Source organism: Choloepus didactylus, chromosome 2, assembly GCF_015220235.1.
Source record: "Choloepus didactylus isolate mChoDid1 chromosome 2, mChoDid1.pri, whole genome shotgun sequence".
In the NCBI taxonomy this organism is placed as follows: domain Eukaryota; kingdom Metazoa; phylum Chordata; class Mammalia; order Pilosa; family Megalonychidae; genus Choloepus; species Choloepus didactylus.
Window position 1 is genome coordinate 19,052,568 of NC_051308.1, and position 11,271 is coordinate 19,063,838.

Genomic DNA, 11,271 nt, shown 5'->3' on the forward strand with positions numbered 1-11,271 from the left:
TTAAAAGTTTGGAAATGGACACAGGTGACAGTAGCACATTATTGAGAATAATTAACAGTGCTGAATGATGCGTGAATGTGGTAGAAAGGGGAAATTTAGAGTCATGTATGTCACCAGAAGGAAAGTTGGATGTTTCAACCAACTTAATGTATAAACACAGTGAATCTTGTGGTGGACAATGTCCATGATTAACTGTACAAATATTAAGAAGTTATTTCATGAACTAGAAAAATGTATGACATTACTACAAGGAGTTAATAATAGAGGAGTAAATGGGAAAAAAATGTACCTACTGCAAACTATGGACTATAGTTAACAGTAATATTTTAATACTCTTTCATCAACAGTAACAAATGGACTACACCAATACTAAGGGTCAATAAATGGGGGGGATAAGGGGTATGGGAGGATTTTAATTTTTATTTCTTTTCTGAAGTAATGAACTAAAAGTGATAAAGGGGTTGTGTGCACAACTATGTGATGATATCATCGAGTCAGTGATTATACACTTCAGATAGTTTGTATGGTATGTGAATGTATCTCAGTAAAACTCCATTAAAAATAAATAAACAAAGTGGAATGTCTATTAGGCTATACATAACATGTACCAAAAGCACTAAACAATTTATATATCAAATACATATTAATGTATTACTGCTAAATAGCATAATGTTTACCTGCTATATAGAGAGCTCTCTGAAAGTGTGTCCATTAATGGTCCAACGATAAACTAAAAAGAAAATATTTTAAAAAGTTGTAACTGCAGTTTTGAAACTTCAGCTTGCCCTGATTACACATCCTAACAGGACTGCAGAAGAGCTGATATAAGCAAAGCTGATCTTTCACACTCTAGGTTAATTCAGTGATGGTCTCTGAGGGTTCCTTAATTCTATCAGGAAAAAAAAAAAAAAAAAAAAAAAGAGTATAAAATTTTCCCACCTGATAAAAACTTACGGAATACTAAGAAGAGAGTTCATGTGTTGGATCAAGAAGGAAGTAACAAAGGAAAAACAAAGATACTCAAGAGAAAATTTATTCCTCTATGTCTGGAAAATACAGGGAGAAAAAATTCTCTCTCCAAAAATATTACTCGACATTGGTCAAAAAAGCAGGCTTCGAAGAAGTACAGGAAGCACAGGAGAATGTAGAAACTGATACATATCAGAATACTATAGCATGTATTCAGACAATTAGAAATTACTTAAGTTATTCTTAAATGAGACATAAATTACTACATTTAAGTAATCATGTGACTCATATGTCACTATAAAATAAAACTTACAATCACATCTGAAATTTATAGTCTGTTTTTTGTGATTTCCTGACAAATGGAATTATAGCTTCTAATAAATGTAGCTCAAAAGGCATTTTCTATTTAACATAATAGATAACAGTAATTCACTGATTCAGAATGTGGAAGTAGCAACACTAAGATACCAATAACTCAGTGATTCAGAACTATGTGAATAGCATCACTGAAAAGCTTCTATTATTGTTTTCATACCTTTGACTTATATTGTTTAAAATACTGGTAACACAGAACTCCTTATTCATAATAGTAATGATGCAGGCAGGTCTACCACTCAGCTCATCAACAAATACATGATATTAAGTTTTTTTTTAAATACAACAAGGTTTAAAGAAATAGGGTTTATTTTATGCAAATCTATAAAATTTACTTGCTAATAGCAAGTTCTAGGTTTTGTTTCTTTGTGGGTTTTTTTTGAAAATAACATGATAATAACAAATAATCTTTACCTCCTCATCTTTTGACAAAGGGAGAAAAGGAAAGGATAGACTGTCATTACCTCGGAAAATTCTGGTGAAAATGGAAGACTTTTTGTTACATAGAGCTCCAAAAAATGAATAACACCTTCTTTGGTCAGGATTTTATTTTCACTTTCAAACATTCTTTTATAAATACACATATGCCAGGAAGGATGAAAGAGCCAACATCCTGTGGAAATAAACATCTAATGTTAACATTTGACTCCCACCTTATATCTCTCCACGTAGACTATACATGCATAAATAAATACCCACACATACAAACACTAACTTCATTAAACTTCATCATAACACTGCAAACATTTGTTTTTAATCACATCCAAGAATGTTTCATTACTGTACTACTAAAATAACTTCAGTATGACAGTTTCTGTTAGAAAGCAATCCTGCATTACCACTACAAACAAATGTTATATGTGCTATAGTATACAAAAATTAAATATGATGCCAAGCATGCAGATCAGAAATTTAGATTTGGGATAGTTTTACCTAATTCTTCTCTCACCCCACTTGAATCCATTTTTCACACAGAAGCCAGAGTGATATTTTTAAAATTCAAATCTAAAACTGTCACTCCTCTACTTAAAACCTTTAAATGGCTTTCCATAGCCCTCAGAACAAAATCCCCACTCCTTACCATGGTCTACAAGACCTGAACTGACCCCTGGCTTTTACTCTAACCTGATCCCACCCTCCCCCTGAGAGCCACTACACTTCAACTACCCCAGTCCTTCTGATTCTCTACCTCAGCCAGCTGTTTCGCATCTCAGGGCTTTTGCACAAGGCATTGTTTCCAAAGCCTGGAACTCGAAGCTTAGAACAAGGCATTGTTTCCAAAGCCTGGAACTCGAAGCTTAGATGTCATTTCCTAAGAAAAACCTTCCCTTACTACCCTATCTAAAGTATGGACCCCTATATATACTGATACTCCATTTCAGTCCCTTGTTTGATTCCTTCATAAAACATATAATCTAAATTATTTTTTCATGGAAAAACAGACAAAAATCAAGTGAAAAATAACACCTGTCTCACTACTTTGTCCCTAGTTCTTAGCATATATTGAGCACTAAGGAAATCTCTATTAAATGAATAAATGAATGAACAAACAAAAAATGGGATGTGCCACTTCAAGATAATTTTTCTAATTCTTTTGTAATATCCTTTAATTCTATTAGAAAAAAAATCAGCATTTTTAACTCATGAAATTTTATAAATAACTTGGTCCATTATTCATAATTTATACCAAGACGCTTGTTCAATTCTTCGGCATTAGTAGTTTTTCAAAATAATTCATTGCTTTGCTACTTGATTTGGCTTGCCAAGAGCTGTGAGCAAAATATGATAATAAGAGCATTTTAATAGCAAATGCAAAAGTGAAGTCACAACAGGATTTAATTAAATTCTAGCCCCAGGTGGGACTATAGATTCTTACAGTCTGTGAAAAATTTCAGTGTATCAGAAAACAACTATAACTATCAGCTGAATAAAGCTCAATTCCTAAGGGGTCAAACTATTAAAGTTGTAATTATCTAGAACAGAGACTAAAAACCATATACCTAGGTTAATTCTCATGTGTAAACACTATAATGTAACATTTTATCATTCATATGAATACAAAATACTGTTAGCCTGCATTTAGCTATTTCATTGCTCTGAACTTCAATTTCATAAAATAATTTTAGGAAGCTTCAGCTTCATTTATTTCTCCTTAAAAAGCTCACATAATACAGTAGTGATTTGAAAATTATATCTTAGAATTGTCTCTTCCTACGAAGTCCAAGATACAGAATAACTGAAAACCAAAGAAAGAAAAAAAAAACTCTATACTTTGAAAGTTATCACTGTTCTGTGTATATGCTAAATTTCACAAAAAAAATTAAAAAAAAAACAACACTGAGAAACAGATACATCAGAAGAACAGAAAGCAGTTTAAATATATATTCAAACCAAAGAGTTATTATTAAAAACGCAGAATATACCATCATTAAAACATTACCAAAGAGACATTATCTTTTAAGGATACATACTGAAATATTTAAAGATGAAATGATAGGATGCTAGGAAACGATACAATGCCCAGGATGATATGATGTCAAAATAATTTGGTGGCCACTGAGTAGGAGGGGCTATACATGATCCAAGAAACAAGACTGGCCATGAGTTGATCACTACTGAAGCTGAGTAATAAATTCATCATGTGTGCTATTCTACTTCTGTATCTGTTTGAAATTTTCTATAATAAAAGGTTTAAAAAAATTAACCATACCTCAAAATTACAGAATATTCTACAGCCATTTAAAATTATGTTCTTAAAAACTACTTAAGGATATGGGTAAATGCACTGGATGTACTGCAAGTGAGATAAAACATTATGAACAATATGACCCAGAAGGTGTATATCATGAGTGTAACAACTGTTATCTCTCAGTGACAATATTACAAAATGATTTATATTTTCTTCTTTACTCTCTTATGATGTTTCCAAATTAGAGAACTGAATGAACAAGTATTACTCATAAAATTGGGAAAGAATACTGTAATTATTTAAAAAAATCAAAATAATAGTAACTATTACCATTTTCCTCTGACACTGCATATTCAAATAGATTGTTCAGCTTTGGTAAGACTGGCTTTATAACATGTATCTGAAAATAAAAGCAAAAAAGTATATGAAACAAAAACTCACCTTTGAAAACTTAAGGGAATGTTCATATATTTATATAATAATAGCTCTTTTTCTTCCCCCCACCCCGCCCCATCATGTAAAAAAAAAAAAAAATGCACAAAGATCCTAGTTCTTCCAGCTTTTAAATGGTACAAATTCAAGTATGTAAGACTGAGAATGGCAAAGCTAATCAACATAACCTATAATATGTTTACAGTAATATTTATATTTCTATAATAAATATCATAAACTAGGTCATACAGTTCTCAACAGTCCTGGGAAACAGGTAGAGGTGATAAAGCCAATATATTACATGGAGGAAAAAATACTGTAATATTTTCTCATCACTGAAGTAGCTCAAGGTCACATATTTAGAAGTGGAGTCAGTTTAGAATTTCACACTACTTAAACTATGTTGCAGATAACCTTGCTACAAAGTTTAATTTATATATCTTTCAAAACATCAGAGGTAAATCAGTTTCTAAATTTCTATTCCAAGATCACACTAATCCATCATTAAATATAAGTATTATCTGTATATTTTTGTCACTTCATCTCTCCTGCCAAATTCCTTCATTGATGAAATGAGAGATTAGACTCTATCGAACAGATGCATCCATTTTTTGCTGTGAGAACCCCTTTTATGCTGCAAGAACTACTGACGATTCCTATGTGAAAACACTGGGGGATTTATCCATCTGCTGATGAAAGAAAAACATAAAAGCTTATTTGAATTTGAAATGCTTTTTCTTTATTTCTCATCCTTGCATCTATATACATATATTTAGCCTATATATGAGTATATTTTTTTCACACATGAGTAATTTATTTCAGTCCACAAACAATGTTACTTGGACTGACACCTCACAATGACTCCAAAGATGGTTGGATCTGCAGCTTACAAACGGAAAACCCCTACAACAGTGGCTCTCAAAGTGTGGTGCCACATCACCTGGGAACTTGTTAAAAATTCAAATCCTCAGGCCTCACAGTCAGACCTACTGAATCAGAAACTCGGGAGGTCTGACCCAGCAGTTTGTAGTTTAACAAGTCATCCAGGTGATTTTGCTGAATGCTCAAGTTTGAGAATGATTGCACTAGATCAGATAACCTGAGATAATCTGAGAGATTCCATTCAGTTTAAAAATTCCGTTATTGTACAAAAATTAATTCAAAGTCAATTACAAATGAGTTTTCAATTATCTATTCTATTGAAAAATCTATCCTACTACTAAGGATTATAAAGTCAGATGTGCTCAGCAAATAATGTTCACAGGAACAGATATATGCACAGATTTAAGAAAAGAAGCAAACAGAAGAAAACCTATAAAATTAAAAGGCATTTATTTACTTAATAAGAATTTACCTCAGAATTACTTTAAGTAAACATTTCCCTGGAGGATGTACTTCTTCGGAGAGCACTCATAAACAAAGTCAAGAACTTAAACTAACACTTTAGAGGTGGATGTTAAGGGAATATCAAATAAGAACTAAATTTTTTGAATGATAATCAAAGTTAACTAAAAGCATTGTTTAATTTCCTGAAATGGTTTACATTCAATTTTAGACCATATTTAGGCCAGGAAACAAAGTACACTTGAATTCTTTCATGCTGTACCCATTGGTCTTTCCGCATTGTTTATAAAGAATGCGTGAAAAAAAAAAATTGCATCTATACAGGATTTGCTAAAAGATGAAAACACCTACCTGATTTCCTTCTAGAGTGTCCATAATTAAAATATAGTTTTCCCAAAACTTTAGAAGCTCATCTTTTTTCTTCTCAGACCACCAAAACAGACTTGGGCCTGATACGGTTTAAAAAAAAAAATTAGTTCCTTCTTTTGCAAATTTCACAAGTTTTTTAATTACAGTAATTCTTAAATTAATGCCACTATTACCAAATGTCATATTCTTTAATAATGGAGGATATGCTCCTGTATGAAAGCCTAGAAGATAGGAGGCTTAGACTAACAAGAATTTAGAAGAGAGATTTTTTTTTTTTCTGCTTAAGATTACTGTTTCGGAGTTCTAGATAAGAATGGCAGATTTGAATATAAAAACTCTACTTTCTATCCCTCAGAACCTCACTATAACAAAAACCCAGAAGAATGGAGAAAATGGGAGAAGACAACAGCAATGAAATTTAGAAAGTGAAAAGCAGATGAAAAACAAGCAGATTAAAGAAAATTGGTTATTAAGTTGGTATGGGAAAAAGCTGAGAAACAGTCTGATATACACTGCAATATCCCTCCAAAACTAAGGAACTGGCAACAAAAGTTATGTCCAAGTGGAGGTGAAGAGCAAAGCTAAAATAAAGAGGATTTATTTCCAGACTGTTTAAGAAATGGTCAGATCTCCAGATGCCCTTTCCTGAGTTCTGAACAGTTTCCAAACCATAGCAAAAGGCTAGGATTTAGTGAACATGGATGCACCTTAGGCAGTGAAGTTTCCCTCCTTCCCCTGGCATCTTGGCTCAGCTGTGGGAGGGAAAGGAAACTCCCTCAGGTCCTGCATTGATTCAAAGCAGAGAATAGCTGCTGTTGGGAGAGGAAGAGGGAACTAGTGCCAAAGACCCATGGATAAAAGCAGAATCCATATGACACAGAAGAGAGTAAGGAAACTCACCTGTGCTCTAAACACTTCTCTAAGTAGGAGGCGGAGTTGACTTGCCACTGAGGAAGGGGCAGAAATGGCGAAAAAGTTCGAACCCTGAGGCTCATCCAAAGATTGAGACTTAAGTAGAAGAAATGAAAATCCCCCTGGCCCCATCACAAGGCTTGCACCAAGTAACCAGCAACAGCAGTCTACCCCAGAGAGAGAGGCAAAGGTGTGGAAAGATACATCTGTGATGCAGGCAACCATGATTTGAGAAAAATTAGAACACTAAGAAAATCCTCTAATACTGCAGGCTACACACTTAGCCCAAGGTAGCAACAACCCACCACTGGAAGATTTGAAAATAATAGTGCATTGAAGGTAAATATAGCCAACAACAAAATGCAAATCCAGCTCAACTACAACCTAGACTTGACTCAATCCCACCACAATAACAACCTAAAAGAGGAAGAGTGCCTTTATTTAGGTAAAATATTTACTTCAGTCTCTGTTCTTTTATACACAATATCTAAAATTTGTAAGACAGAAAAAAGCAAGGAGGAATAAAAAAAAAAAAGACCCACTGTCAAGAGATAAAACAGAAAACAAAACTAGACCTACATGATCCAGGTATAGGACTTAAAAATAACTGATAACATGTTAAAGGATCCAGTGGAAAAGGTGGACAACCTGCATGAACAAATGGGAACTTTGAGGAGATGTAAGGTATTAAAACTTGTCAAATGGAAATTTTAGAAATAACATGCTGTATCAGAGATCCATTGATGGGATTATTAGACATGTATGGTCTAAAATTTTTATCTTAGGAAACTACTGGAGAATACACTCCACCAAAACAAATACGTAAACCAAAGAAGAGGAAGATATGAACAATGTGAAACAAAGGATCCAACACAGGACTCAGGTGAAGGGAATCCCCAGGGAAGATAGAGCTAAGGATGTCAGCTGTGCACCAAGCATAGAGACCAACCCATAATTGAGCATTTAAGATTAGGAGAGCCTTCTGTAGGAACATAAAATTCATAAAATACCTGATAATCTGATTTTGTAGAGAAAAGACTTAGACAACTGGCAAAGAATTTGGGGCTGAATTAGTGGTAAGTACAGACAAAACCAAACAAATTTAAAAATAACAATTCTAGGAAAAACTTGCAGGTGAGGAAAAACAGCCAGTTTGCTACATAGATCACCTGTGAACAGCATTACACAGTCCTAATTTTGTAAATACAGAACATGCATTTAGACAAAATTATAACAATGGTTTTTGTTATGATATAACTCGGATATATTATTTCAAGACGGGAAAATACCACACTAATATGCTGGAAAGGTAAGTAGCTGCTTTCTGAAGTTGAGGGGAGTGGGATAAACATGGAAAGACTATTGCTCTATTGCTTGTCCTTAAAATTCTGCACAATGATTGACTCTTTAAAAGAAATGTCTTTAACTCTGATAATTTCTTTTAAAGTTTTCCAGTGAAAATTCTCATCGGATGACCACCCATTTGTGGATTGTTAAAACCTAATAATCCACTCACAACTGCAGCTGAACAGAAATTGTTTACCTGTAATAAATAACCAGCCACAGCTGAAAACACAGAAATTTTGTTTCTATTGAGACCATTTTGAATCAATCTATTTTGGACTCTGAAGGCTCAAAACTGAATTTACTATGGAAGTGTACTTTAACACACTTCAGTGGACAAACCAATCAATAGTAGCATACCAAACTAAAGGGAGGACTTGCTACTTAATCTAATCTTGCTCTGTAATAAAGCAATAGAAAGCATAGCTCAAAATGTAAAAAAAAAATAGATAAAATTTTAAATCTGGTTGACTCCATTAAATCAAAGGCAAAATACCCAAATACCCTCAAAACATCTATCTAAGGGCCATATGTTTAACAAATATTAATAAATCCTATCCCTGAAGTAGCAAATTTCAAAAGCATGTGATGGCCCTTTTGAAGCTTAATTCTAATACTAAAGATTCAATTCATTGGTCGGTCTAGGTAGTTTTCTTTCGATTTGATGGATGTTAACCTTTCGTTTCTATTAAAATAGATTTACCACAATATAGTGTAAAATAGGGTCTAAAATTCTGCATGGGCTTGATGAGTTGCCTAAATTATTCCACAGGTGCAGTTCACCTTGCTCTGGGCCAGAAAGGTTAGGAAATGCAGACTGTTCACAAGGGTAGTGATTTGTGTCACTTCGGCCAACTCCCTCAAAATGAGGTTCCAATGTTTTCAGACTTTATGAGGACCATCCGAAATAACCAAATTCTGTAAAGACCGCAGAGACGAGCACTAGAAACTGGGTTTCGGAAGCAGGAGGGCTCCCCTCCCGAAAAACCAAGTAGGACTGGGTTAGGGGAAAGAAGCAAGTACCGTTTCCTTCCTGGGGGTGGCAAACGCAGTCGGCCCCCAGCTCCACTGACACCTCCACCGCTCTCTGCAGCAGATAGCGCGCTCTCTTGCGCGTTAGCGCTTCCTCGGCCTGGGCCAGCCCTTCCTGCACAGTCCTCCAAAAGTGCCAGCACCGCCGGGCATCCAGGCCCGCCTCTAGAGCGCGAGGGTTTCGGCCCACGCCGGGGTCCGGCAGAAGTTTCTCTGCCAAGCAGCCCAGCACCAGCAGCTTGCGCCCGACGAGGTGCGACCGGGAGTCCCCGCCCGGAGGCCATTCCGGCGCAGCCAGGGCGCGCAGCCCCTCCCACACGGCCCGCAGCGCCGCGTCTCCGCACTGGCCCAGCGCTGGCAGGAGCCGCCCGGCCGCCAGTGCCGCTGTCTCCTCGGCGGGCCCGGCCTCTTCCTCAACCCCGCCCAGAGCCAGGGCAAGGGCGGCCTGCGCCACCCGCTCCAGCAGCGCCCCGTCCTCGCGGGGCCGCAGACAGGGGCTGACCGCCACCAGGACCTCCACGGCCGCTTCGGCTCCCAGCCCGCCATGTCCGACGGAAGGATTCCGAAGGACCCCCTCGTGGCCGGACTCCAGCCGCAGAGCGAGCAGGTCGCGCAGGGCCTCCGCAGCCAGCGCAGCCGCCAACTGCGGGCCCCCAGCGAGGCGGGCGCATGAGCGCAGAGCCCCGCCCGCCGCCCTCAGGACACGGCGGCTGTGGCCGGGCGGCAGGTCGGAGCCAGGGCTCGTGGCTAGGCGGCCGCGCAGGCACCGCAAAAGCGGCATAAGGTACCCGGCTGCGACATCGCGCGCCGCCTCCTGTAGGAACGCCGCGGGACGCGCTTCCTCGTCCTCGAACCGCTGGAGGAGAAATCGCAGCGTCTCCACACGCTCCGCGGACGGCTCCCCGCGGCACAGCGCTCCAAGCAGGACGCGAGAATCCTGGCTCTGAGAGAGCAGCGTTTCCGCGAGAACCCACTCCATTTGCCGTGCGCGGCGCCGCCGACACCAAGTATCCAAAAGAAGGCTCTGTGCGCGTGCGCGAGTGCGTGCGCGTGCCCTGGCTGGGCGCGGGCGCGTACCCGCCGCAGGCAGTGGAATCGCAACCCCGGCCCGCTGTCCAGTTAAGCCGCGCTTTACACGCTTTTCCCCACAAAACTCTGGTTGGGAACCTCATCTTTCCCGCTCTGTTTTTAGTTGGAAAGGAGCCCTCGCTAAATGTTTAAATCTTAGAAATTAATAGAAATAAAAGGCTTTGCGAGGATAATGTATGTACACCCAATTGGAAAAAGGCCGGGGAGATTGGCTCGGCCAAAGGCACTAAATCAGTCAGGGATGACTAAGCATAGGCCAGAAGTTCATGTAGAAGGTGCACATCACAATCACCTAGCAGCTTATTTTCAAAACTTCATGCTGACTATCACTCAGAAAAAACTGACACAGTGGGTCTGAAATGGGTTCTGGACATCTGCATCCAAAACAAAGAAAACATAGGAATTATTTAGAGCACTGCCCAGGTTTGAAAAGTGCTATAGTCATGCACTAGACATACAGCCGCAAACAAGATGTTCACACAGCCCTCCTGGAACTCACAGCCTAATGCCAGAGCAGACCCTAGGAGGCAGATCTTCCCACAGAATGCATGTGCTCCCCCATCCAAACTCAGAAATAATCTGTATTTTCTCGAGGACATTTTGTGTTAATTACAGAAATAGAAAACCTCAAGTCATCATGCATGATACTGGTTTGGTTCCTGGCTCCATCCCAGGCAAACTGAATCAGTGACATGGGTTGTATTTGCCTTCTAACT

At 38.2% G+C, this 11,271-nt stretch overlaps 1 protein-coding gene across 8 annotated transcripts in view; it reads right to left on the reverse strand.

Moving 5' to 3' along the window:
- Positions 1 to 10,487, reverse strand: part of TARBP1 (TAR (HIV-1) RNA binding protein 1) — a 105,399-nt gene extending 94,912 nt beyond the window's left edge. For 7 of the 8 annotated variants that reach the window (XR_005214497.1, XM_037821205.1, XM_037821220.1 and 4 more), the window contains exons 1-5: positions 9,458 to 10,487; positions 6,161 to 6,258; positions 4,364 to 4,433; positions 1,809 to 1,957; positions 678 to 730 (exon numbers count right to left, since the gene is read on the reverse strand). Coding sequence is in view for 7 of the 8 variants with exons in the window: in XM_037821205.1 (XP_037677133.1) it covers positions 678 to 730; positions 1,809 to 1,957; positions 4,364 to 4,433; positions 6,161 to 6,258; positions 9,458 to 10,445 (1,358 nt within the window). In the remaining variant the exon portion in view is untranslated. Of the gene's footprint in view, positions 1 to 677; positions 731 to 1,808; positions 1,958 to 4,363; positions 4,434 to 6,160; positions 6,259 to 9,137; positions 9,322 to 9,457 lie in introns of those variants that run through there. The other variant, XM_037821252.1, reaches the window with a different exon arrangement.
- Positions 10,488 to 11,271: the final 784 nt, after the last annotated feature.